Below are 27,983 nucleotides of genomic sequence, written 5' to 3'. Positions count from 1 at the left end.
AAAAATCTATTCTAGTATTCTCTACATGCATATCGATAGTTCCTGGATAGAGACGCCATTCATTGCAGAAATGTTTGAATTCCTACCATGTGTCAGGCACTCTGCCTGGTGCCAAAGGTGCAGAGGAGAACAAGACAGACAAAGTTCCTGTCCTCCTGGAGGTCATATCTCACTCTTAGGACCACTTTCCAGAGCTCTTATGAGGTGGATAGTAAAGAGCCATGGAAATTAAGGTGGAAACATGTAATACCAACAATTGCACGAAATACTAACAATGAACATGAAATACAAACAATATTATTGGTTCTTCTGCATCTGTTGTACTTTCTTGATTTTTGTGTATGTGTCTTAACAGGACTTGGGTTTGGAATACTATGTAGTAGGAGAATCTTTTGAGACTTCTGCTCCTTGGGACAGGTAAAATGGAATAAAATGCCTGCTATTAAAATATGCTACAAGTCGTTCAAGTAATGTGTCTTTGTGTGTGAACATGTAAACTTAAAATTTTATAAAGAAACATTGAAACATCATAATCACCTTTATTTAAATTAATATCCCCACTACACTATCATATTTGGAAGTCATTTTTTTCTTGTTTTGCAGCAAATTTGTTCATATTCCATAGTAGGAAGTTATTGTTGAACTTTATATTTTGAAGAGTCATATTGAACACTGAATGTCACTATATGGTTTTATGTAACTTTGATTTAAATTCTTAAGTGATTAATATGCCTAAATGTTCTCTAAAAAGTGGCCCCAAATTATAAAACCAGTTAAGTTTTTTGTGATACATTATTTAGCTTTTGATATTTGTATGCATACTGTTAAGCAAGATCTTAACTTGCATTTAATTGATTTCTAAAAGATACCTAATTTAAGAAATTATGTATTTTTAAATTGCATACACATACAGATATTGGTGAGGAAATTAGTAGTAAAAACTGATTAGGAAATGTGAGGTGGTTTTCTTAAAAAGTGGACTGTGTTCCCTGGCCGGTGTGGCTCAGTTGGGTTGGAGCATCGAAGGTCACAGATATAATTCCCGGTCAGGGCATGTACTGAGGTTTCAGGTTTGATCCCTGGTTGGGGCGTACGGGAAGCAACTGAGTGATGTAGCGTTCTCATGTTGACCTTTCTCTCTTTCTCTTTCTCCCTCTCTAAAATAAATTTTTATGAAAGTAGACTTGTGAGTTAACTCATAAAAATTCTTAAGGAACTTGTTAGCACGTTTTATTCTAGGATAGCTTATATTTTACTGTTTAGTTATAAAATTAACAAATTATTTTAAATCTATAAACCCCCATGAATCTGTCTTTTAGATATTATATATCTTAACATTTTGTTCTACCCTAATGTCCTTTTTTTCCTCCCCCAGAAAACTTTTTACTTTTCTACGTCCAGTGTTCGTCTATGATGGGTTATGATTTTGGGTGCATTGCTGCTCATATTCTATACCTTGTAAGATAACCGAATTTTATAGTATGGATCTGTTAATCACAGCTTTTTATTCTAAATTTAATTTAGAGGGGAATAAATCTTGTCAATAAAAAGAATTAACTCATTGACATCTGACACTTTTGAACAACATATATAGTTTGGCAGCTATTCATTGTCTCAAATACCATTTTAGTGTTTAATACCTTTCCTTGCAGGGTGAAAGTGGGTTATTATAGTGTTACTTCTTCGGTAGTATGTATTTTCTTGTCACTAATCATTACTAACTGATGGTTGTCATTTTGTCTTTATTTTTCCAATCATGTACCATCTTTTATTTTTACTTACCCTTTCTTTGTATATACTTACATATTTAATTGACTTACTGGCAATATCTGTTTTATACAGAAGACTACATATTTGGTTTGTTTTCATTTAAAACAACTTCTTCAGCTGAAGTTTTAAGAAATAAAATTAACGGAAAGCAGCTACTTTCCTGACATGAAATTTTTTATCCATTTAGCAATGTTTTTTCTTTCAAACCTAAGCTGTATAGAGATCATGTTTAGCAGCAACCCATGGGATCACGGTCTTCAACCCTCACTCATTAGTAGATCACTTGACCTTTTCATGCATAAATATCTTAAGGGATTATGGTTCTACTAGTTTTTGTGTATTTCTCAGTGGCCCTAACACAACTGCACCTGTAGTCCAGTGAATTTTCTGCATAGAGTTCTATGGAGGTACTCTGAAATAGTGTAAGAAAGCAGCCTAAAAAATAGCTATTTTTAAGAGGTCCAAGTGGAGATTTAAAGATTTTGAATACACCAGCATGAGACTGTGATTAAAACCAAGGGAGCAGCCCTAGTCAGTTTGGTTCAGTGGTTAGAGGGTAAGCCCACAGACTGAAGGGTCTTGGGTTCAAGTCCGGTCAAGAGCATGTACCTCGGTTGCAGGCTCTTTCCCAGGTGGATGCAGAGGCAACCAATTGATGTTTCTCTCTTACATCGATGTTTCTCTCCATCTCTCTCCCTTCCACTCTCTCTAAAAACCAATGGAAAAAAATATCCCTGGGTGAGAATTATCGACAACAAAAAAACAATAAAAAAACAAACAAACACCAAGGGAGCAGATATAAGTGTTTGTATCTGCTCCCTTGGTGTTATGTTTTTTTTTCCATTGTTTTTTAGGGCCTAAGAAAGAAGTCCAGGGAACCTCAACATTTAAGGGATAATCATACAAATAAGAGCAAAGGAGATCGAGGAATAATATCCAGATGATTTGGAGGAAAACCAGTAATGAGAGAGAAACCCTGGGAAATTTTTGTCAAGAAGGAAATAGTTAATAGTGTTAAATTTGCTAGTAGATCAGGTGAGAATTTAAAAGTATACACAGTTATGCTTATCTCCTATACTAGAGGCCCCGTGCATGGATTCATGCATCAGTGGGGTCCCTTGGCCTGGCCTGTAGGGATTGGGCCGAAACTGGCAGTCCGACATCCCCCGAGGGGTCCTGGATTGCGAGAGGGTGCAGGCCAGGCCAAGGGATCCCACTGGTGCATGAGGGCCTCTAGTATGCATATAAGATCTTTGGTTAACCTCTTCCCGCCTTCCCTTCTCCCTTCTTCCCTCTGAGATTCATCAGTCTATTCCATGTTTCCATGCCTGTGGTTTCTGCTCCTGCATTGAGCGTCTGTCCCCTGGTAGTCAGTGTGCATCATAGCTACTGGCTATCTGGTCAGCCGGTTGCTTAGGCTTTTATATAGAGAGAGATTGGTCCAAATGGATTGTATCGACCTTTGCACAAGTTTTGTGAGAGAATACTTTCAGAACTCCCTACAAACCATTTCTAGAAAGGACCCCATTAACGGTTATAACCTTTCGGTTTTGTTCTTTATCCCATCTCCTTCTCCTCCTCATTATTATTATGGGTTATTATTATAATTCTTATTTAGCACTTAAGTTCTGTTTTCTAGAGTGATGTTATAAATTTGTAATATTTATTAACCTCTTAAAGTATTTTTTTAAATGGATTTTCAAAATTTCAGTAATATAAATTTATATTTCAATAATATAAATTACCACAGGTTTTCTAAAAACACACATTCTTCCCCTGGCTGATGTGGCTCAGTTGGTTGGAACGTCATCCCATGCACCTAAAGGTTGCCAGTTCGATTCCCAGTCAGGGTACATACCTAGATTTCAAGTTTGATCCCAGTGGGGGTGCATATGGGAGGCAACTAATTGGTGTTTTTTTCTTACATCGATGTTTCTTTCCCTTTCCCCTTCTCTAAAAAATCAGTAAAACATCCTCATGTGAGGATTAAAAACCACACAATAAAAACATGCATTCTTACCATTCCATAAATGAAGCATAGATAATATTGATAAATTGTGTTTGCCTGCAGTTCCCATAGAATAAAGCAGAATTTAAGATGACTGTTTTGTAAAATTAGAATTTATAAAACTTTCGAGTACTGTATTTATAAAAATAAAATGTGACATGCTAATAAAATATTAAAATCCTTTTCATATTTATATTTTATTCATATATCTTTTGTTTTATTGGAAATGTAGATAACTTTAATGTTTTATAAAGCATAATCTATTTAATGTTATTATTTTCATCACATTTGTTTTCACACAATCAAATCAGCCTTGAGACTAGAGAAAGGTCAATCTTTGGAGTTTCTTTGGTATCTTTTCTATTCTCATGATTCTAAGGACACCAGGGTTTAAAATACCGAATCAATATCAGTACATAGCCAGGATATTTATTGGAGGATAAAGTGGCTTTTATATACTTTAAGAGTTTTATTTTTCATATGAAACAAAGTATGTAGTTAGAACAATATGTTACAACTCACATTAAAACATAGATTGTTAAGTATTATCAATCTCCCCTCATCTGTTTTTATTGACTTAATAAAAAGACTAGCTTTACACAGGGTTACATGTCCAGTCAGTTTTATTGAACTGGATGTTAGCTCAGTGCTTTGGAATAGGCTGTTGAACATGTGGGTATAATATCATGATTATTAATTAAATTATTTTAAATTAAAAACTTTTTAGACATGGATATAAGATTGGTACTTCTATAATCTAGAATTGAGTTTTATTAACATGTTTATAGCTTTAAAGTTTTTAAAATCTTGCAATTAAATTTATTTTGAAATTGGGCTTTTCTAAGTGTAGGAAACAGTCTTCTGGAGACTGGAGTATACTGTTGTCTTTCCTATGGCTAAAAAGAAAGGAGTTTGTTCCCTTTAAAGTTATTAATGGAAGACTCAATTTGAGTGATAAAGGTTCTTTTTCATTTTTTAAGGAATAAGTATGACAGCTTTAGTTAAGAGAATTTCTGACTTGAAGGATACCAGATAAAGCAGCATTTATTAGATTTTTTTGTAACTTATTTGAAAACTTAATATGGTATTCAATTATGTTTTCTAGAGTTGTAGATCTCTGTAGAAATGTGAAAGAAAGAATAATAAGAGAATGCAAAGAGAAGGGTGTTCAGTTTGCTCCTCTTTCTACATGCAGGTGAGTTTTTTATTGTTCTTATAGTACTTCTTATTCTGAAAAAAACTATTTTTAATTAATGAGGAATAATTGGTTAGCTGAAGAGAAGCTTCAGTCTATTCTATTTAGCAAGCTTTCTTAAACTTCACTTGCTACCTTGTTAGGATTGTGCCACTAGCATTTTTAGCAGTCCTGGGCCCTTGAGAAGTAAAACACCCCTTTGGTGAGTGAGCTTGTAGCTCTCTGGACAGCATGATGGTGAAGACCCAAATGTCTGAGCACCTGGAATAAGAGAAGACCTTCTTAACTGAAACTATAAATTATATAAACACTGAGTGGCCAGATTATTATGACCACCCCATCAGTACTTCGTTGGGCCACCTTTTCCCTTCAATACTGCGGCGATTCTTCTTGGCATTGACTCCACGAGATGTTGAAAGGTGATGCGAGGAATCTGACACCATGCCTGATGAATAGCACTGTCCAGTTCTGTGAGATTTAATGGTTGTGGAACCAGCTGCCTGATGGCTCTTTTAACTACGTCCCACAAATGCTTAATTGGATTGAGATCTGGTGATTGTGGGGGCCACCTAAGCAAGGTAAAGTCTCCCTCATGTTCTTGAAACCATTCCTGCACAATACGAGCACCGTGGCATGGCTCATTGTCTTGTTGGAAAAAGCCATCTCCATTGGGATACGCCATCAACATGATAGCATGAACTTGATCAGCAACGATACTTAGGTATGTTGTGCTATTCAGACGTTGTTCCACACGAATTAAAGGGCCCAAATCATGCCAGGAAAACATGCCCTAAAGCATAACACTGCCCCCACCAGCTTGAAGGGTTGTACTCATGCATGTGGGGTGCATGCTTTCATGCTGTTTCCGCCAAATTCTCACTCTGCCATCTGCATGATGCAACTGGAAACGTGATCATTGGACCACATGACTTTTTTCCAGTGCTCGACTGTCCAATCCTTGTGTTCCTGTGCGAATTGGAGACGTTTTATCTTGGTAACTGCAGACAGCAAAGGTGTTCAAACAGGCCTTTGGCTTCCATATTCCATATGATGCAATGTATGGCGAACAATGTGTTCAGAGATCATTTGAGAGGATCCCTGATTAAGATCTGCAGTAATTTGATGCATTGTTGCCCTTCTGTTGTCTTGTACCAGTGTTGCCACTCTCCGTTCTGCCCAAACATTGACTAGTCGCTGACGGCCACAATTTGCACATTCAGACCCAGATTTTCAGCTGACAGTCCAGTCTTTAAACACTTTAACAACAGCTGCTCTTGAACATATAACGAATTCAGCTGTTCTGCTGATACTCGCTCCATGGCTCCGAGCGCCAGCAATCATCCCATGTTCAAAGGCTGTTAAATCGCGTTGTTTACCCATATCTTCAGAAAAAAATCACTTCTACTGTCGTGGTAAACAACCTGCTTCCCTATTTATAATGGTCTGGCCCTCTAGCAACTTCAGCGCGAAATTATAGCTAATTTGCCTACAAACATCAGGTGGTCATAATAATCCGGCCACTCAGTGTGTGTATGTGTATATATATATGTATATGTGTATGTATGTGTATATATATATATATATATATATATATAGAGAGAGAGAGAGAGAGAGAGAGAGAGAGAGAGAGAGAGAGAGAGAACGAACTATAAGTTACATACACAGGCAACATAGTTCTTCAATAAAGAAAAAGCACTTTAAACATTTTCTCAATTGTTGATTAAATGAATGTGTGTGGAATTAAGGAAAGAGTGGAGCAAAAGATCCAAATGAAGATTAACTCTGCTTTCCAATAGATCTTTCTGCATTAATGGAAATGTTTTGTATCTGCCCTGTCCAGAATGGTTGCCACAGGCACATGTGGCTTTTGAGCTGTTGAAATGTGGTTAATGTGAATGGAACTGAATTTTAAATTTTATTTAATTTCAAATGATTTATATTTAAAACACGTGTGGCTGGTGTCTTCCATATTGGATATTTATGCCCTGTATTGAGTCATGTTTAACTGAAGATCTTGTTCTCTTTGTTAAATAGCAGCAACCCCGATGAAGGTTTTCTTGAAAAGGGATATTTTGTATTAAATCTTTTGATATTAATTTCCTGTGTAAAAACTAGAAGATTAAATATATTTAGATTGAACTGAGCATTTAAATTCTCTAAAATGTTATTGGAATGAGAATAAAGGGAATTTTGGATATTTTGTTTAACTTCCCAAAGACAAGTCCTCATGAAGGCATTTAGTTGTTATTGTCTTAATATTTTGATATAGCATGATAATTTGCATATATTTGCTTTGCAAGACTAGAAATGCTTCTGTACTCTTTAAACTGCTATCTCTTCTGTGATATTTTTTTGTCTTCTCTTTACATCCTCTTACCTTATACTTCCCTACTGCCATATTGTGTTTCTTGGTTCTGCTATTTCTCTCATTGAAACAAATGTCTTTTAGAATTTGATAAATTGTGCATCTGCTGGGTAAGAAAGTAAAATCCTAACAGGGCATGTGAAAAAAGCACCTTTCTCACATTAACTGTTCGTGTAAATCAGGATCTCTTCAAAATAGCCTTTTCTGCTTCTGATGTGATAGAGGCTTTGAAGAGCATTTCAGGAAGCACCCAGTCAAATCTGTGTATTAACATGTAGAACATGTGTATTTGGGGTAGAGTCAAAGAAGTGAAACCTAAAAATGTAGGTTTAGAGCTTATTGGCTGGGCATTTGGTATATCTGAAGAAAAGGAAAAGAGAGGGCCTAGTTATGTACAAGGCTTATAGCAAAGCTACTGATGGCGTAGTGACTGATCTTGGAGAGAATCTTCCCAAATAGAGGTGTAAGAATGTACTTGTAAAAAAAATTTGGAGTCATTTTTAAAAATGCAACTTTTGTCTTAAAGTCTAAGAAAAGTAACTTTATATTATCAACCCAAGTTGATAGAATAAATCCTTAATAATGTGAACAGGTTCTATGACTTTAAGCAAAACAATGTATAATGAAACTAATTTTACCTTAGGCTAATTGATAGAAACAAGAGTTAAGTTCCTACTACATCTCATCAGGCATCTCATCTACACTAATAAAAGAGAAACATGGTAATTAGCGTACGACCGCTACCCTTCCCATTGGCTAATCAGCATATCCTTATGCAAATTAACCGTCAGCCAAGATGGCGGCCAGCAGCCATGCACTGAAGTGAACAGGGAGGCTTGCTCGCTCCAGTGATGGTGAACTCCAACGTTCCCCGCCTGACTTGCCGGCCTCTCAGCTGCAACTCTAAGCAACTATGTTGCAAATATAGAAGCTAAACAAAACCCTAGAAACCGGCTTTCAGTCAGCCGGGCTTCAGCCAGCAGGACTGCAACATTGTATCTAATACAGAAGGTAAAGGCCAGAAACCTGCTTTCAGCAGCTAGGCCTCAGAGCTAAAGCTGGCCCAGAATAAAAAAAAAAGAAAGAAAGGAGCAGTTGGGAGCTTCAGTCACCCGCCAGCCTGAAAACGGCCCTCAGCCCCTCAGCCAGACTGGCCAGGCACCCCAGTGGGGACCCGCACCCTGATCCAGGACACCCTTCAGGGCAAACCAGCCGGCCCCCCCTCGTGCACCAGGCCTCTATTCTATATAGTAAAAGGGTAATATGCCTCCCAGCACCGGGATCAGCGTGACAGGGGGCAGCGCCCAAACCCGCTGATCGCCCTGCGGCTCTGTGTGTGACAGGGGGCGGGGCCACAACCTCCCTATCCGCCCTGCTCTGTTTGTGACGGGAAGGTGCCCCAACCCCCTGATCAGCCCTGCTCTGTGCCTGATAGGGGGGAGCTCCCCAATCCCCTGATCGCCCTGCGGCTCTGTGTTTGACAGGGTGCAGCGCACCAACCCCCTGATCAGCCCTGCTCTGTGTGTGACAGGGTACGGTGCCCCAACCCCCCCCTCCTCCACAGGCCCTGCTCTGTGTGTGACAGGGTAGAGCCATAACCTCTCCATCGGCCCTGCCCTGAGTGTGACAGTGGTGGCGCCCCAACCCCCTGATCGGCCCTGCTCTGTGGGTGATAGAGGGTGGCGCCCCAACCCCCCTCCACGGGCCTTGCTCTGTGTGTGACAGGTAGAGCCATAACCTCCCCATTGGCCCTGCCCTGAGTGTGACAGGGTGCAGCGCCCCAACCCCCTGATCCGCCCTGCTCTGTGTGTGACAGGGGGCGGTGCCCCAACTCCCCTATCGGCCCTACTCTGTGAGTGACGGGGGGAGCTCCTCAACCCCCTGATGGGCCCTGCTCTGTGCGTGACAGGGGGGAGCTCCCCAACCCCCTGATCAACCCTGCTCTGTGTGTGACAGGGTACGGAGCCCCAACCCCCCCTGATGGGCCCTGCTCTGTGCGTGACAGGGGGCAGTGCCCCAACCCCCTGATCGGCCCTGCTCTGTGGGTGATAGAGGGTGGCGCCCCAACCCCCCTCCACGGGCCTTGCTCTGTGTGTGACAGGGTAGAGCCATAACCTCCCCATTGGCCCTGCCCTGAGTGTGACAGGGTGCAGCTCCCCAACCCCCTGATCTGCCCTGCTCTGTGTGTGACAGGGGGCGGTGCCCCAACTCCCCTATCTGCACTACTCTGTGAATGACAGGGGGGAGCTCCTCAACCCCCTGATCGGCCCTGCTCTGTGCATGACAGGGGGGAGCTCCTCAACCCCCTGATGGGCCCTGCTCTGTGCTTGACAGGGGGTAGCTCCTCAACCCCCTGATGGGCCCTGCTCTGTGCTTGACAGGGGGTAGCTCCCCAACCCCCTGATCGGCCCTGCTCTGTGAGTGACAGGGGGCAGCGCCCCAACCCCCTGATCAGCCCTGCTCTGTGCGTGACGGGGTGGCGCCGCAACCTCCCCATCGACCCTGCCTTGAGTGTGACGGGGCGGTGCCCCAACCCCCCAATCGGCCCTACCCTCAGCGTGACTTAGGGTGGCATCGCAACCTCCCGATCCGCCCTGCTCTGTGCATGACAGGGGGCGGGGCCCCAACTCCCCAATCGGTCCTGCCCTGAGCCCGACCAGGGGCTGCACCTAGGGATTGGGCCTGCCCTCTGCCATCCGGGAGCAGGCCTAAGCCAGCAGGTCATTATCTCCCGAGGGGTCCCAGACTGCGAGAGGGCACAGGCCGGGCTCGGGGACCCCCTTCCCCTGCCCCCCGAGTGCACAAATTTTTGTGCAGTGGGCCTCTAGTCCTATATAATAAAAGCCTAATATGCAAATTGACCAGTCGCTATGACATGCACTGACCACCAGGGGGCAGACGCTCAACACAGGAGCTGCCCCCAGCCCGCAGGCCCCAACCAGTGGCGGTGGCAGAGGTGGGGCCGGCGAGCTGGTGGCACCAGGCCAGCCAGAGCAGGCCGCCCCCCCTCCCCAATTGCCCCACCTGTCACCCCACAGAGGGGACAGGCAGTGGCGGTGGGGGTGGGGAGGCTGGGCTGGTGAGCGGGTGGTGCCAGGCCAGCCAAGGTGGGTGCCAGTGGGGGCCCCCCTGTCACCCTGCAGATCAGCCCTGATAGCTGGCCAGGCCTAGGGACCCTACTCGTGCACGAATTTCATGCACCGGGCCTCTAGTCAATGTTGTTATAACATTGAATGAAATGTTGTATGAGCACCTGCTGTACTTTATTGTTCTGTTTACAATCTAGTCCAGTGATGGTGAACCTTTTGAGCTGGGCGTGTCAGCATTTTGAAAAACCCTAACTTAACTCTGGTGCCGTGTCACATATAGAAATTTTTTGATATTTGCAACCATAGTAAAACAAAGACATATTTTTGATATTTATTTTATATATTTAAATGCCATTTAACAAAGACAAATCAACTAAAAAAATGAGTTCGCGTGTCACCTCTGACACGCGTGTCATAGGTTCGCCATCACTGATCTAGTCTCTCAGGCCTGTTATTATACTACTAAAAATAAACCAGGCCTAATAATTCAAAAGTCATTTGTTATCAGTAAAATTTGAAACAGTTAAAATTATAGAATCTTTTACTATATAGCTAAGGAATTTTTATTTTTAGTCTTGTCCAGTGGCAACTTAACAGATTTTATCTCTCCTTTCTCTTTCTGCCCCACCTCCCTATTCAATATCTCTGGAGACTTCTCTCTTTCCATTATGAAAATATCATTGTGATAAATCACTGCTTATTGAAAGTGATTGGGAAGTAAAATATCCTGCCTTAGGCTATCTATAACAACACCTAAGTCTTGGTTCTTCAGAAGGTACTCACAAGACCTAAGGATATTCATTATGTATTGTAGGTAGATAGAATTGATATACTAGACTGAATTGGCCGTATGTCATTAAGTAGCTGATTTTATAGAAATAATCTTTTGAAAGGCTTAAATGCTCAACTTCTGTGATTATCTTATAAAATCAAAGTTTAGAATGTGCAAAGTCTAGTTATTTGGATGGTTTTGATAAATAGGAATCTTAAATATACTTTTTCTAGTTCATACTTGATTAAACTAGCATTTAATAAGAATTTGACTTTAGTTTGATTTGAACTGCTTAATAGTGGACAAGGAGATTATTCTGTGTTGAAAGTAAATGTGTGAGGTATATTTTTTAAACTAGATTTTTAAAACTAATAATTAATAACAAAGATTAAGAAAGAAAAAATAATTATAGATATCATTGAAATTAAAGATCCCAAGGAAAATAATTTAGCTGTAAGGTGCATTTATTGAGTTCATTTCATTTCCATCTGTTAAAACGTACTTTGCCTACTGGAATAGAAATTCCAGCCCTAAATTTTCTGAAGTTTTATGGAAAGGAATTCCTAGCCAGGGAATCTGACAAGTTAAAATATTCCAAAAAGTGTACAGCACAAACACTTTTAGAAATTAAAGAATAGTAGAATGACTGGCAGCCACAATATCACTTGTCAAGATGATTTTGGAAGCAGTTAGTGTTTAACTTATCTTAAGTGATAGAATTGATCTATTAAAAGGTGTTAGAGCTGAGTCACTATCTGAAATGGACCAAAATTGAAGTTTTCTAAAAGGTGTTCCATTATTTCTACTTTGTTTTTCTTTGAAATACTGATCAATCCAGCCCTTTTTTGACTTTAGAAGCCTCTTACCACTGAAAACTGAACTGTGTAATATTGATCCTGTATTTGTTGGAAGGTGGCAATACTCTGTTAATTTTTAGTTACATTTTCTACTTATTGATGTTAACTATTCTCACGAATGATGTATATTTTACTTTGCTATAAACTAATTTCATTCCTGTTTCCTTGAAGTTTATTTAAATTTGATTATTCAAAATGATAATGCCATCATAGTTAAAATGGTTCTCTAGTTTTTCTTAAACTTTGTAAATCTGGTACTTAGCCCTTTGCACTCTGCTGTCCCCTCTCAGGGGACATCGGAATTCTAGCATATCACTCGGATGTCCCCTCTCAGGGGACATTGCAGTTTATTAGTGATTATGGGGAATTGAGTTATTTCAACGCAACTTTTTGAGACATGCATGTTTCCCTGAAGTTTTATCTTGAAATGGCACAAGAAATTAAATCAAAATATCGTAAAATTACTAAGATATATACAAGAAATGTCAGCGGGTTTTGTGTCGGATTAAACAATAAACTACATATTCCCGATGTGGGACAAAGAAAACGGGGCTGCATTGTGTGTTCTAACAGGAAAACACCTGGTGGCAGGCGTCAAACCACTTATTACTGTCAAACATGCACTAATCAGCCTGCAATGCATATTGGGGAGTGTTACAAAACTTATCATACTGTACAAAATTATAAACAATAAAATATTGGTTTTTTTGCAAATATACATTCCTCGATGTCACCCAATTCATATAAGTCCAATATCATTATAATACGTTACTTGGTTCCAAAATTATACTAAATAATACGAGGGTCTGTAAATGCACGTTTCCGCCGCAAAGTAGCGTCGAGTAGCTGGTAGCCAATGTCCAGAATGGTTCGGAGTGCAAAGGGTTAAAATGAAAATATTCAAGGGAATATTTTCACTCTTTTTTATGAGAGTGAATTAACACTAGAAGAGAAACACAGCTGGCAAATTGACAGTATTATTGTTAAATAGTTCATTTCTTCTGTTCTGAGGCACCTAACATTTGACCTAAAAGGCCATTAAAATTTTAGGTTAGATTCTGTTGTAAGAAGAGTATTCCCGCCTTCTGTTAAATTCTTTGTGGGAACTCTGTGAATTGTATTCAGAGATTTGACTATGATTCCCTTAGCTCCCTTTTAATTGCTTCACCTATTTGCATTTTGAAAGCCCAGATATATGTGTGTATGTATATTTATTTACTAAAGGCCCAGTGCATGAATTCATGCACAGGTTAGGTACCTCAGCCTGGCCGGCAATCAGGCCAATCGGGCCATCTTGCCCAGTCTCAATGGAGGCTAGCCGGCCGGGGAGGGACCACAGGAGGGCTCCAGGGCATGTCCAGCCCTCTTGCCCAGTCCCGATTGGCCGGACCCCAGCAGCAAGCTAACCTACCGGTCAGAGCATCTGCCCCCTGGTGGTCAGTGCGCATCATAGCGACTGGTCCAGCGGCTGACCAAACGGTCAAACACTTAGCATGTTACACTTTTATTATATAGGATATGTGTGTGTGTGTGTGTGTGTATACAGTTTGTACAATTCAGTTTGTTTTCAAAGTCCTTACAAATTATTAAATGTGAACTTAGCGAAGATGTATTTTTTATCTAGTCTGATTATTTTCGGTATTTGTACATTTCTCTTTATGCCTGGCTTTAAGGTCTCATACTTATTTCTGTTAATTTTGAGGAAGTTTAGAAGACTTACAGTGGATCACTAAATTCCAGCTAGTTTGTTTTGGGCTGCTTTTAGCTACAATATACTGTTTTTTAAAAAATCGCTTCTAAGGAGGTGGAAATTTTATTTATTTCAGGCTAATTGGAGAAACAATTACATTGCTTTAAAATTTTAAATTTTGGGAGGATAATAATCCAGATTTACCAAAAAAAAGTTGTAAAAATAGTACAAATAGTTTCTGTATATCCTTTGTCCAGCCAATCTGAATTTCTTCCATGGAGTAAGAGTCTGGGTAGAGAATGAGATTATGGCTTAAGCAAATCATTCAGATGATCTTGCCTTTAAGTTTCCAGGCATTAAGTCTGATTTCACTCAACTAAAGCCTTGTGATTCTGTCTGTTTGATTTTTAGGGTGACGCAGACTTATGATGCAGGTGCATGTATCTATTTCTACTTTGCCTTTAACTACAGGGGAATAAGTGATCCATTGACTGTGTTTGACCAAACAGAGGTAATTTTGCATACATCAATATAGCTCTTACATTCTTTTATTAATTTTGATAATCTTTGCCATCAATTTATAAATTTTAATTAGACTCTTTGATCATTTGTGGTTTACCTGGTTGATATCCCATAGAAATGAGAAGCATATTTATTGCACTGGTTTGTATACTGAATCTAATATTAATCTTCTATAAATATATTACAATGTTCTAAAATTAATATTCAGTAGCTCGTGATTTTTTTTATTGTTACTTATAGTACATAATACCAGGTGAAATTAAATAACAACAGAATAGGGGAATCCTTGATATCACTGTGGCAGCCCACTCATCTCCAGATGGTGGCTATTGAGGTCAGCAGCCCTAATGCTTTTGGTCTGTGTTGCTATAATATCCTTATTCTAGGTTTATACTTTGTTTGCTAAAGCTGTATGTAGGTCATTGAGGTTCATTCGCTAGCAGTTTTACTACATTTCTTAAATAGCCTTAAGCCTCTAATTTTTATAAAACCTTCTGTTTCATGGTCAATATTTCTTGTTACAAGTATGCCTAGAGTTTAAGAAACAGACTAGAAAAATGAACTGGGAAGACACTGAGGTTTGTCAAAACCTCAGGTGTCCCAGAGTTTTAACTCTGTTATATGCCTACCAAAGATAAAACTACAAGGTGATTTTCAGTGGACACTTTTAGACCCAAACCATAGATAGGGTTTGATTGGTTCCTGCCTAGGCCTCTCCCCCCAACCCAACTTTTTTGAAGTAAAGTTGAAATAAAGTAAATCAAATACAGTTTGATTAATTTTTATGTCTACATACACCAGTGAAATCGTCATCCCAATAAAAATAATGAACATACCCATCACCCTCAAAAGTTCAAGTCCTTTTCCATCATTTTAACCTTTCAGTGTTTTTGTATTGCCCTCTGTCTGGCCAGTGCTCCTTCCCTGTAGTACTAAAGAGTGAAATTATTCCTTCCTTCACAGCCCAAATTGCCATTCTTTAAGTGTTACTAATTTTAAGTAGTTATTATTATTTTATTTAAATAATTTGTTAGAAGATATAATCTCTTAGAGCATAAGTCATACCATATTTATGATTCATTTGAAAAATGCTAAGTGATGAGGGTTCTTATAAATTATTTTGCAACGAGATATTTGCTATCTGTCCCACATGGACCCTTTTCTACCCTGGCCTACCTCCCTGATGGTTTGTACAACCTGAGTAATTCTGAGAGGTTCAAGGCCATGTAGATATTTCACTTTATTGCTATTACATTCTCATGAATTGAATATAATTTCAGTTTCTTTACCCTTTTTCACCCCGTACTTCAGTGATTCTTTACTGTGCTTTAAGCCTTTATGTTTCTCACCATAGTGCTTTATAAGGAACGTAGTCAGGACCTAATATGTTGGGAGGATAAAGGAAGGTGTTTTTTTTGCACCCTTAAATAGCAGTAGGTATGACAAGTAATTTGCCCCATAAGGGCTTTTATGGTTGATTCCTGATAACTTTGTAAGTAATCTTGAGTCTAATGCCCAATGTATGCTATTAGGTCAATAATTTAACTATCTAAGCCTCGTTTTCTTTAACTGTGAAATATGAGTAATTGTAATTATTCCATAAGACTATGATAAAAAATAAATGAGTTATTGTAGGTAAATTGCTTAGTGCTTTTCTGGACATACAATAAGCAGTCAGAAATGTTAGTTACTATTATTTATTGGTAGAGTGAGATGTTAACTTCAGAGTAGAACCTGGTTTTGTCTGTACAAAACGTTTTTTCATTATTAACAACTTACTGCTGCAAAATTGATTGTTTTGCCTTTTTTTCTTTTCTAGAATCTGGAAGTGACTATTGCAGATATTTTGACCATTTACTGGAAAAAACTATAAAGCTAGGCTATATATTTTAATTGCTTTAAAAATGCAGAAAGGATAACGAGGCTTCTGATTTATCATTTCACCCAGAAAATATGTGCCTCCTTTGGGAGTTGGATCTTCCGCTCACTTCAAAGTGTGAAATCTATTTATTGTATTGTTTCCAAATATAGGCAGCTGCTAGAGAGGAAATCCTCGCTAATGGAGGGAGTCTATCGCATCACCACGGAGGTATTTTTTTGTTGTTGTTATTCCTCATGTAAATTTCTGATATTCCTAATGTAAAAAACGTTTGATTTGGTAGAATGCCAGGAGAGTCATAATATAAATAATATGAAAGCACTTGAAATTTCTTGGAAGATTGTGTCTGTCACTGAGGTAGTCTAGGTATGGCAGTAGCCAACAGAAGTTTGATTTGATAAGCCTGCTTGGATATGAACCTAAACAGCCTTCTGAGTTCTCAGGGAACTTCATGTTCGCTAAGACCACCTAGCTTGCCTCACAGATATTTGACCATTGCAGCAAAAGTTTTTAAAGGGAAAGAAATAAAAACAACGTAAGTGTTTTTCAGCTACTATTGAAATGTAACTGGACATCAGTTTATATCATATTTTGAAGAGTTGTTTTTCTGCCCACCCTGAATTCAATAAATTAATCAAGATAGGATGTGAAAAAAATTTTTTTAAAATTTTAATGCTGTTTTGTTAGTTGGTGACCATTGTGGTAAATATTAAATTTTATGAAAGAATTGATCACATCACTAATAAAAATTAGGGTATATCTACCTAAGTACTAGTTTATAAAGGTATATGAGGCAGTTTTTTAAGAGTGAAACAGTGGCTATTCGATCATTAAAATTGTAATTTTTGAAGTTATCCACCTGTCCCCCTTAATAGAAATTTGTTCTGAGTATATCCCTCAATATAATGTGGTGCTTAGGGAAATAGATATATTTAGGTTTTAAATGTAAAAATATTTTTAGGGAGGAGCATAAGGAAAAATAACCACAAATTTAAAAATTTAAATTCTAAATTTAAATTTAAAAATTCAGCTCCTAGCTCTGCACTGGATTCTCTATATCCCTCTCTCCCTGTTTGATTTTTCACCATAGCATTTAGCATTATCTAACATTACATTTTTTTTTTTCTTAGAAGTAGCTATCTCTTCTGCTTTTTAATGCTGTCGTGTGCTTTCCAGATTATAAATATTATTGGTCCATTAGGCAATAGGGTTTCAAAGAATTATACAGTGATTATTTCTCTGAAAAATCTTACAGTCTAGTAAAATAAAATATTGTAACACTCAAAAGGCCACTGATCAAAGCTGGCTGGATTATATCATTACCACTTTACCACAAGGTAAGTTTCCCATTTTCCTTGAAAAGCACTCAAAGAGGTAACTTTAATAAACATGTAAACGCTACAAATGTTGAAACAGTGAAGAGAAGGGAGATAGACTAGGGAAAGGAATTAACATTTATAAAGTTGTAAATATTTGCCAGGTGTTTTGCATAAATCTACCTTAATTCTGCTTGAAATGCCTATAGAGTAGATACTATTTCTGTCTTTCAAATGAAGAGAGGTTAAAACACTTGAGTGTACAGTGTACAGTAATTTGCCCAAAGACCTGAACAATAATTGTGAGTGATAGAAGTTGAATTTCAATTCAGGTCCTCATGCTTCAGTGTCCCTGTTCTCTTGCTTAAGAGCCTAAAATAGTGAAAATAGGTAAAAAGCTAAAAAGTGAAATGAACAGCCTTTGAAAAGAGACACAATTTTAAAAGTATAGGAAACAAAATACTAAACATTACTGTTTTTCTTTTAAAATATAAAACCTCTTTGTTTTTTTAATTTTGACACTAGTTTACTTGCCCTGCTTTAGATGTTAAAACAAATGAATTAATAATTTTAATTTCCTCATCATAGATATTTCATTGTTTTCTAAGTCCTTGCACATAAGTCAGTTTGACTTTCTGGTTGTTTTTGTACTTCCTCATTGTAGGTTTCTAACATGTCGGCAGTAGCAGATAATAAGACAAGTGCAGGTCAGAGCTTGTTAAAATAAAACTCCTTGTATAATTTATGTGCATTTTCAGATTCTAGGCTTATTAGGCCTTTATTTGCTGAAGACTCTCAACTTTGATGGAATAATTTATTTTTAGAAATTTTTAACTGGTAGCAAGGTTTTACTGCATATTAATGTATCAAGAAGTTCTGCCTCATTTAAATATAAATCCTTTATTTCTCTCATATTCAAATTTTCTGTGCGGTCAAAAATATGACTGCATGGAAACAAACTAAACTACCTAGTTTCATCTGTTGCTTAGAAGAAGAAACTAAAACCTGAATACAAAATGTATTTCATATGTGCTGGGAAAATGGAGATGTTTTCGCTTTGCTAGCTTATCTTCTAAACTGCTAAACATCGGAGTGCCCCAGAGCTCAGCCCTGAGCCAGTTTGTTCTGTGTGTTCATTCACTCCCTTAGTGATCACCTCAGGACTTAAAACACCATCTGTATGCTACTGACTCCCAAGTCCCAGAAGGCATCAACTACCACTGCCACGGGGTTAGTGCAGCAGCATCCTGACTGTGCTTCCACTCTTGCGCCTCTCCTGCTGCTGCTCTTGCTGCCAGAGGGATCTTCTTAAAACTCAGTGTTTCCTCCTCACATTCAGAACAAAATACAAAGTCCTTGTCAGAACCTTCAAGGCTATACATGGTGTGTCTTTCTCTCAGTCCTCTTCTCTTACTACGTTTTTCCTCTAGCAGTATTGGCCTTCTTGCTACTCCTCAGACATATCAACCCTTCAAAGCCTTTGCTATTTGTTCCCTCTTCTTCTGATATTCTTTCTCTTGCCCCCCGTCCCCCCCAGATATTTGCATGTCTCACTTTCCCCTTCATTTTCATCTCTGAGAAAAATGCCACTGTCTTAGAAGTGTCTTCCCTGATCTTTTGCATAGTTTCTGTGCTACTCATTTGAATAAATTCAGTGAGGTTATTAACTTTATCTTGTTCATCACTGTGTTCCCCAGTCTCTAGAACAGTGGCTGTTTTATGTAGTAGATGCTCAATAAATATGTTGAGTGGCTAAATGCTTACAGAATTGAGGAAGTTTTCAAATTATCATATAGCTTTGAATCTTTCATATTAGAATGACATTAGTTTCATTGCTAATTTAGTTTCAAATGTTTAATAATCTGGCTTTGTTTGATTATAGGGTCTAATCATGGAAAGGCTCAATTAATCCATAATATTTCTCGGTAAGAGAATTAATAGTCATTCAGTAAAAAAGTAAGGTAAAATAATGTGCTATCTCTACTGTATAACACCAGCATTTTAGTGTTCTTCCATGGGGGCATTATGTATGTAAGATTCCATTCAAACTTGGTCTTAAAACAAATAAAAGTTTGAGAGGTTTATAACCATAGGGGAAAAACAGAGGCTTTGCAATGAAATCTGTATTTGACTCCTGACACTGCACTTAACTAGCTGTGTGACCTTAGGATAATAACTTCTCGGAGCTGAAGTGTTCCCATCTGCAAAACAGGAATAATAGTACCTACATCATAGATTATTGTAAGACTTAAATGTGATAATTTATGTAAAGCATCTAAGGTGTCCTGCATATGGTAGGTGCTTAAAAAACAGTAGCTTCTTAAAAAAGGTAAAATCAATAGTCTCGCCAGCATGACTCAGTGGTTGAATGCTGACCTATGAACCAGGAGATCACGGTTCAATTCCTGGTCAAGGCACATGCCCAAGTTGTGGGCTCGATCCCTAATGTGGGGCATGCAAGAGGCAGCCGATCAGTGATTCTCTCTCATCATTGATGTTTCTCTCTTCTCTCTCTCTCTCTCTCTCTCTCTCTCTCTCTCTCTCTCCCTCTCTCTCCCTCTCTCTCCCTCTCCTTCCCTCCCTCCCCTCCTTCCTCTCTGAAATCAATAAAAATATATTTTTTTAAAATTTGTGGGCAGTGCCCTCCCCTCCCCCAAAAAATGAAAAAGAAAAACTGTAAAGACCATTAAAGATTTATGTGTTACTCAGCTTGAAATAAAAGGTCTGGGAAGAAAAACTCAAAAAAATTTTTTTCCACCTGGTTATGGAGGTCCCTGCCATCGCCTGCTTCTGCTCCTACTTCTTAGGTGCCACTGGTCAGCAAGGACATGAAGTGCACAATGGACCTGAGCAGACACCTGGACACGGTGACTGCCAAGGTGATTCTGATGCACCCAAGTGACAGCTTCACATCTCACGCTGCCTCCTTTCTTCTGGCCTCGGAGCCAGAGCTCAAAACACAGCTGGTGCACCTCTGTCTATATGTGAGGGGAAATGATGAGGAAGAGAACAACTCTAGAAGTACGAGAAACCAAAGTTAAGGGTAAAAGTGGAGATTCTTAATGGTGAAGCTCCCAGTGCATTTGATCTGGGGCCAAGATTTCAGTCATTGTGGAAACAGTTTATACCTATGTGCTCCAGCTATATTCAACCCAGATCACTCAATCAGAGAAAACAGTTTGTGGTGTCTGAGGCCAACCATTATTTGTACACTCCCCATCCAACAAAGACACAAACAATGCATGTGAAGTTTGCCTCCCAAAATGTTAAGAGGTACACCAAGTTGGGGAACTCCACATGGTTTGAAAACCTCCTAGATTATGGACCTTTTAGAGATACCCCTGCCTATAGTCAGGATGCTATTTAAGTACATTATGAGAACAACAGCCCTTTCCTTACTATCACCAGTATGATGCAAGTCATTAAGGTTTCTCACTGGCATAATATTGCTGCAGAAGCAAATGTGGACTTGAAGCACACCGGGCTGTACTTGGGGCCTTTTCCACACTATGATGACCAGAGACAGCCAGAGAGTGGTTTATCCTCCATTTGTTCTTTTAAGACCATCCTCCCTGCTGATGCCCAGGATGTTATTACCAGGATGAGATTGGCATTGTTTTCGTTAGCCACTTATTTTGGATGACTCCATGGAGATGGAAATAAAGCCTTGCTTCCCTCTTTTGTTGGGTGAAAGACCCATTACATTGATGACTACAACCTCTCAAGCTATGATTTGGAGTATGCATTGAAGATGAGGTTTGTGGACCAGCTATTTTATGAGCAAGCGAGAGATTTTCTGACTGTGGAGATTATGCCCAAAGGAATATCCAAGTTGACAGTCCTTAAGAAATCAGCCGTGACCCAGATGAGCTGTACTACACCTACTTGGGCACATTTGGCTGCCCTGTGATTGTTGCTTACAAGAAAAATCTGGTAAAACAGAACATCCGGGACATCATAGTACACCAACATTCAACAGGGTGCTCATGCTGCAGGAGCCCCTGCTGGTGGTGCCATTTCTGCCTCTTGTTCTTCACAGTCAGGAGCCACATCAGACTGCTTTTCCATCACAAGGGACCCGACCAAAGAAGCCAGGATGAAGGTGGCCTGCATCACAGAGCAGGTCTTAACCATGGTCAATAAGAGAATAGGTCTCTACCGTTACATTGATGAGACTATCAGTAAGTATAAATGGTCCCTCAACAGTGGCAAGAAGAGCGTGGAGATGGAATACAAGGCCTTGACCCATGAGATTGCTCTGCCGCAGTCCAGGCCTAAGACAGTGCTCTGACCTGTGCAACCATGTAAAAGAAATGCAGAAACTGGATACCCGGGTCAAGGAGCTGGTGCTGAAGTCAGTGATGGAAGGTAAGCAGCTGGTGGCTGGCAAGCTCAAGAAAGAGAAGCTCATCTCGGAAAAGCGACAGGAGTTGGTCACTAACATCAGTCACATCTTGGATGCTCTGTAGCCCCTGCCAGCTGTCCCCAGGGTGGGCCAAGATGTTGTGTTTACAGATGGCGGGTGTGTGTGTGGGGGGGCGGGGGGGCGGTGATAGTGGTAGACGTCGAGGCCAGTGAATGCTGGCATCTGTATTTTGCAAAAGGCCTTCAAAAAAGAGAAGCCAGGCTCTGCCTCAGGCAACACAAGAAGCCTCGTTTCTGTCCCTAAAGTGTTTTAAAAGAAAACACCAAAAAACTTGAATTGCATTTAAAAATAAAATATCTGTGTTTTGAACAAAGAAATGGTATTTGATTTGTTTTGTTCTGAAGGCTGTATTCTTTCAAGCCTGTAAGCTCCTTTTTTTATGCCCTTCTAATTCCTGATGTTTGGGTGTTTTGCGAGTGAGTGTGTACTTTTTAAAACATGTGTGGCCAAAAGAAATCAAGAACTGTGGGGAAAATTTTTTTCATATAATATATTAGTTTAAGGTGTAAAATATAGCGATTAGACATTTATATAACTTACAAAGTGTTCACCCCAGTAAGTCTAGTATATGGTTTGTATTCTTAAACCCTCCCCCTAACCATTGAGGAAGAAGTTACAGTTTATTTGAAAAAGTTCCAAATTCAAGGGATATGATTCAACAATCGTCTTAACATATTTTCATCCATAAACTGCAGTTGGTCTCACTCTATAGGAAGTTCTGTTAAAATCTGTTTGAAAGAGAAATAATTTCCTTCACACTATTGACTGCAAAATTTGGCATAGAAAAAATATCTATTTTCATAAATGCTTTTCTGCTTAAAGTTAATCATCTAATTTGTAAATTTCAAATATTCTGTGCTATTCAGTATAGATTCATAAAGCAGAAACCTTTTTATATAAATTTTAAAGAGTGGGTTTAATTGTCCTGCTAAACTTAATAATAGAGATTTTGAGAGATTACTTATGTATTAAAAAGATTTTCCTTAATTTGCATCTTGAACTTAAAACTCAAGTTTACCTCATAGTAGCATCTTTATTTACCGACCTTCAGGCAGAGTCATGACACTCTCAGTACCATTTTTGAGTTCAAGAGCAGGAGGGCTGGGGGTTGTGAGAATATTGATGCAATTTCTCTTAGAAGGTTTGGCCTGTAATTGTGATTAATAACAGTTGCTTTCACTATCTGGAAACAGACAGGCTGGTTTGTCTGCCTACAATCATGCTGTGATAAATGGGGCTATTTTAACTCTGGTTTTGTGTATCAAAGAAAACAGATGTAGTCTGGAACTGGAGGCTATAGGAAATATAAAGCCTGCTTAACTTAATCTTCATAGTGCTTGTTTTTGTAACTGACGAGCTGGTCAGTTTAAACAGCAGAGTTTATGTCAGACACATATTTAATTTCAATTTATGACTTAAGTTTTTAAGTTGTTCATTTGCTAAAAATTAAACCTAAGTCCTTGTCGGGAAGTAAAAAGCCTTGATTACATTTTATCAGTCTTAGTTTAAATATTGGTGTCTTTACCTAACCAAAATTATTTACTGCTGTTCAGAGAATAATTATGGAGCATCTGCTTTTAGCTATTTTGTGTGATCTTAACAAAATCCAATAGTATCAGAAACTTTAAAAAGAGACTGTTCAAAAGAATGAGCAAAAGTTCAGTTTTGAGGCCATTTGTTAAAAACCTGTATTGTGAAGTAAAAGACATACAGATTGGAAAGGAAGAAATAAAACTGTTGCTATTTATAGATGATATGTTTGTTTTCATAGAAAATCTCAAAGAATCTACAAAAAATGCTCAGCAAGATTGCAGAATACAAGAGTACACACAAAACCACATTTCTACATATTAACAAACATACGGAAACTGAAATTTAAAATACTATTTGCAATACCATTTACAGTTGCTTCAAAGAAAATGAAATAGTCACAAATCTAACAAAATATATACATACTTAGGCATAAATCTAACCAAATAAACACAGGATCTGTATTCTGAAAATTATAGAGTGCTAATGAAAAAAATCAAAGAAGATATAAATAAATGGAGAGACTATATTCCTGGATTGGTAGAAAACTGGACATAGTAAAGATATCCATTCTCCCCAGATTGATCTGTCTGTTTAATGCAATTCCTACCAAAATTTCAGCAGTGTTTTTAGTAGATATAGAAAAGATTATTCTAACATTTACATAATAAGGCAGAGGAATTAGACCGCTAAAACAATTTTGAAAAAAAAAAAAAGAATAAAAGGCACAGGAATCAATATACCTGATTTCAAGACATAGCTACTAGTACAGTAATCAAGACTGTGTGGTATTGGAGGAAAGACACATTGATCAGTGGAACAGAATAGAGAACCTAGAAATAGAACCACCCAATTATGTCCAAATGTTGACAAAGGTACAAAAGCATATAGATTATTCAACAAATGGGGCTGGAACAATTGAACATCTATAGGCAACAACAACAAAAAGAACCTTGACCTCATACCAAAATTAACTCAAAATAGATAATCGACTTAAATGTAAAACATAAAATAATAAAACTTTTTTAAAAAACACAGGAGAAAATCTTTAGGATCTAGAGTGAGGCAAAGAGTTCATAAACTGCTAACCAAAAGTACAATTCATTAAAGGAAAATTTGATAAATTGGATCTTATCAAAATTAAAAATGTTTGCTCTGTGAAGGACTCTGTTAAGAAGATGTAAAAATAAGCTTCAGAGTGGGAGAAAATGTGTGCAAACACATATCCAACGCAATACCTATATCTATAATATATAAAGAACTCTCAGAACTCAATAGTAAGATGCAAACACCCACCAGAACGCTAAAATTAAAAAATAGTGACAATATCAAATGCTGGGAAGATGTGGAGAAACTAGATCAATCATGCATTGCTGATAGTAATGTAAAGTGGCACAACCATTCTGTAAACAGTTTGGCAGTTTCTTATAAAATCAAACATGAAACTACCATTCTACCCAACAGTTTCACTCTTGGGAATTTATATCAGAGAAGTGAAAACTTATGTCCACAACAAAAACCTGTACATGAATATTCAGAGCAGCTTTACTAATAATAGCCCCAAACAGCCCAGATGCCTTCATCTAGTACAATAGTCCCCCTTTTCCACAGCTTCACTTTCCACAGTTTCAGTTACCTAAGGTCATTGATGGTCTGAAAATATTAGATGGAAAATTCCAGAAATAAACAACTTATAAGTTCTAAATGGTAGGCTCTTCTGTGTAGCATGATGCTCCATCCTGGCCAGGATGTGAATCCACACTATATATACTACCTGCCCATTAGGCACTTACCCATCTTAGTTATCAGATAGACTGTGATGGTATCACAATGCTTGTGTTCAAGTAACCTTTATTTTACTTAAAAATGACCCTAAAGTGCAAGAGTAGTGATGCTGGCAACCCAGATATGCCAAAGAGAAGCCATAAAGTGTTTCCTTTAAATGAAACAGTATGTAGGTATAGAGAAAAACATAGTATACATAGCCTTTGATACTACCCATGGTTTCAGGTTTCCATTGAGGGTCTTGTATCAAGGGTAAGGGAAGACTACTGTAAATGGCTAAACAGTGGTATGTCCGTACCATGGAATACTACTCAGCAATAAGAAGAAACATGCTGTAGATAACTGTGGTGCATCGGGACAATGCTCCAATCAACCAGAGCTGACATTTTAAATATTTAATAAGAGAAAAATATGATCAGATATTAATTGCTTTGTTAACATAGTATTCATGAATTTGTCATCTTGTCAAACATGACTTTTAAGTATCCTTAAGCATTAGATTCATGAATAGTCATAATCCCATTTCATAGGCCTTTAAAGGCTGGGTGTTAGCATCTCTTCATTTGGCTAACATTTAGCATGTACCTCCACCAAAATCAAACGCACAAAATGTGCTTTGCACAAACAAATGGACAACTAAGTCCTCTTTTCAGGTTGAGACCTGTGACCCCTCTGAAGAAACATGATCACTTTTAAAATAGGACTGTAGCGTAGTTCCTGCTAAGTCTTCAGGCCCTTAGAACACAAAGAGTAGTTCTAGATAATTTTTGATGGCTTGGCTACACATAACACCTTCCCTACCCACTCCACTCCCACCTTACATACACATATTTGTTCCTTCTTTTATGCTGTTAATCATACCACAAAATGCATTCTTTCTTGGAGATGTTAGCATCCAAAAAGGATTGTTGAGCCTCTGATTTTAGTATCCCCAAAAACTTCGTCTTTTCTGTTCCAAAAATAAGTACTTAAAAATGTACTGTATATTGTGGAAGAACACAAAATGCTTGTTTTATACAGTCTGTACATTATCAGAAATTAAATGATAAAAAAGTGAACTCCACTTTTAATTTAAGGAGATAAAGAATTTCCCCCATTTATTTTCTATTTTGTTTAGTATTGGGCTGGCCTATGTTTTTTGTATCTTTAAAATGCTTGTATGACTCTTAAGTGCCTGATTTAAGTACTTTGGGAATTATATATTTAAAATAATTATGAGCTGTGGAATACAGGATCCCTATCTTGTTTGCAGAGGTGGTGGAATTGGCTTTCTGTAGCTCCAGTGTTGACTCTCAGGCTAGGTTTATACTTCTAGAAAATCAGAAGTTAAAGGAATATAATTGAGTCAGTGTTGTGAATATCCTACATCAGATAATACCAGTCTGCAAAGAGCATTAAGTTTCATGTGATCTGAATGTACACATGCCTTTTCATGGGTAACTATACATGCAAGGAATGTTTCAGTCCTGAGGGACCTATTTTTGCTATTTTTATTAATCTACTAGAGGCCTGGTGCACAGATTTGTGCACCGGTGGGGTCCCTCAGCCTGGCCTGCACCCTCTCGCAATCCGGGGCCCCTCGGTGGATGCTGGACTGCCAGTTTCGGCCCAATCTCTGTAGGCCAGGCCGAGGGACCCCACTGGTGCATGAATCTGTGTACCGGGCCTCTAGTATGATCTTTGGTTAATCTCTTCCCGCCCTTCCACCTAACCCCTTCCCTCGGAGATTCATCAGTCTGGTCTATGTTTCCATGCCTGTGGCTTCCGCTCCTGCATTGAGCATCTGCCCCTGATGGTCAGTGCACATCATAGCTACCGGCCTGTCAGCCAGTCGCTTAGGCTTTTATATATAGAGATTATCCCTTCTTCCAATATGACATGCTACATGAAGGACAGAGTATCATTTCTATGTCTGAAAATGAGCTCTACAAATGTTTAAGAAGCTACTATAGAGTTGTGCACAAGTGTGTTCATGTGTCCAGATCAGTATAGTCAGCTAATTTCTAAATGCCTTGCAGTACAAATAAAGATTGTACAAATGGCATAATTATTATTGTTGGTTAGCTCTAGAATAAAAATCCTCTACTTTGAAGCATGATCCCTCTTTTGGATTAGAGCCTTTGCTGTTTTGTTGTTGTTGTTTTAATTTATTAACTCATTTGAGCCAGAGAAGGTTCTCTTGAATTTTATAAAGACTATTTCCAGTAATTGTCTTACTACAAAGAATCATTGAACATTTTTACTTAAATTGTATTTTTAGGACACTTAATCCTACATTGTAGTAGACTTAATTGTTAAGCAAAACTAAAAAGATTCCTAGTCCCTTTAATTGCATAAGCCATGGTTTCTGATCTCAGTTCAAATTCTATTATCATTGACAGAAGACGCTCACAGACCTCTGCCATGAAGGGGTTAAATTCTTTTATTAAATATGTTTATGAGGGGCTACAGCTATGCTGACTGTACTGCCTTTTTATAAACTTTCTAGTCCACTAATCAAATGTATGTTAGATTGATTATTGTAAAAGTATAAACCATAGAAAATTTGACAAGATAGATGTGTAAATTATCCTTCTGACAGAACTAATGATGCACTCCAAGCACCTTCTGTTTTCCAGCGCTTGGTGAGCGACTTCATTAAATATGCAATGGCTGTTGGGTGGCTTCTCAAATGATGGTTCAGTTCCTTGTGGAATTGCATTATTACTAGAGGTGTAAAACCAGGCAGACAAGCTAGCTGTTGGGCATCCTGCTGAGGTTCTAATGTGCTCCATCTTGT

General features: G+C 38.5%; 1 protein-coding gene and 1 pseudogene across 2 annotated transcripts in view; both read left to right on the top strand.

Annotated features, from left to right (window-relative positions):
* The window catches only part of AGPS (alkylglycerone phosphate synthase), a 129,407-nt gene that overhangs the window by 93,779 nt on the left and 7,645 nt on the right, over positions 1-27,983 (top strand). For both annotated transcript variants that reach the window (XM_070422689.1, XM_070422690.1), the window contains 4 exons: positions 356-417; positions 4,884-4,973; positions 14,158-14,257; positions 16,300-16,357. In XM_070422689.1, coding sequence (XP_070278790.1) covers positions 356-417; positions 4,884-4,973; positions 14,158-14,257; positions 16,300-16,357 — 310 coding nt within the window. The remainder of the gene's footprint in view (positions 1-355; positions 418-4,883; positions 4,974-14,157; positions 14,258-16,299; positions 16,358-27,983) is intronic.
* LOC139015420 (dolichyl-diphosphooligosaccharide--protein glycosyltransferase subunit 1-like) lies at positions 18,137-21,979 on the top strand (annotated as a pseudogene).

The sequence above is a fragment of the Myotis yumanensis genome, unplaced genomic scaffold (genome assembly GCF_028538775.1).
Source record: "Myotis yumanensis isolate MYYU_CA2020_CCGP unplaced genomic scaffold, mMyoYum1.0.hap1 SCAF_8, whole genome shotgun sequence".
NCBI classification, from domain to species: domain Eukaryota; kingdom Metazoa; phylum Chordata; class Mammalia; order Chiroptera; family Vespertilionidae; genus Myotis; species Myotis yumanensis.
The sequence above is the reverse complement of the archived record's forward strand: the minus strand, read 5'-3'. Positions and strand labels throughout refer to the sequence as shown.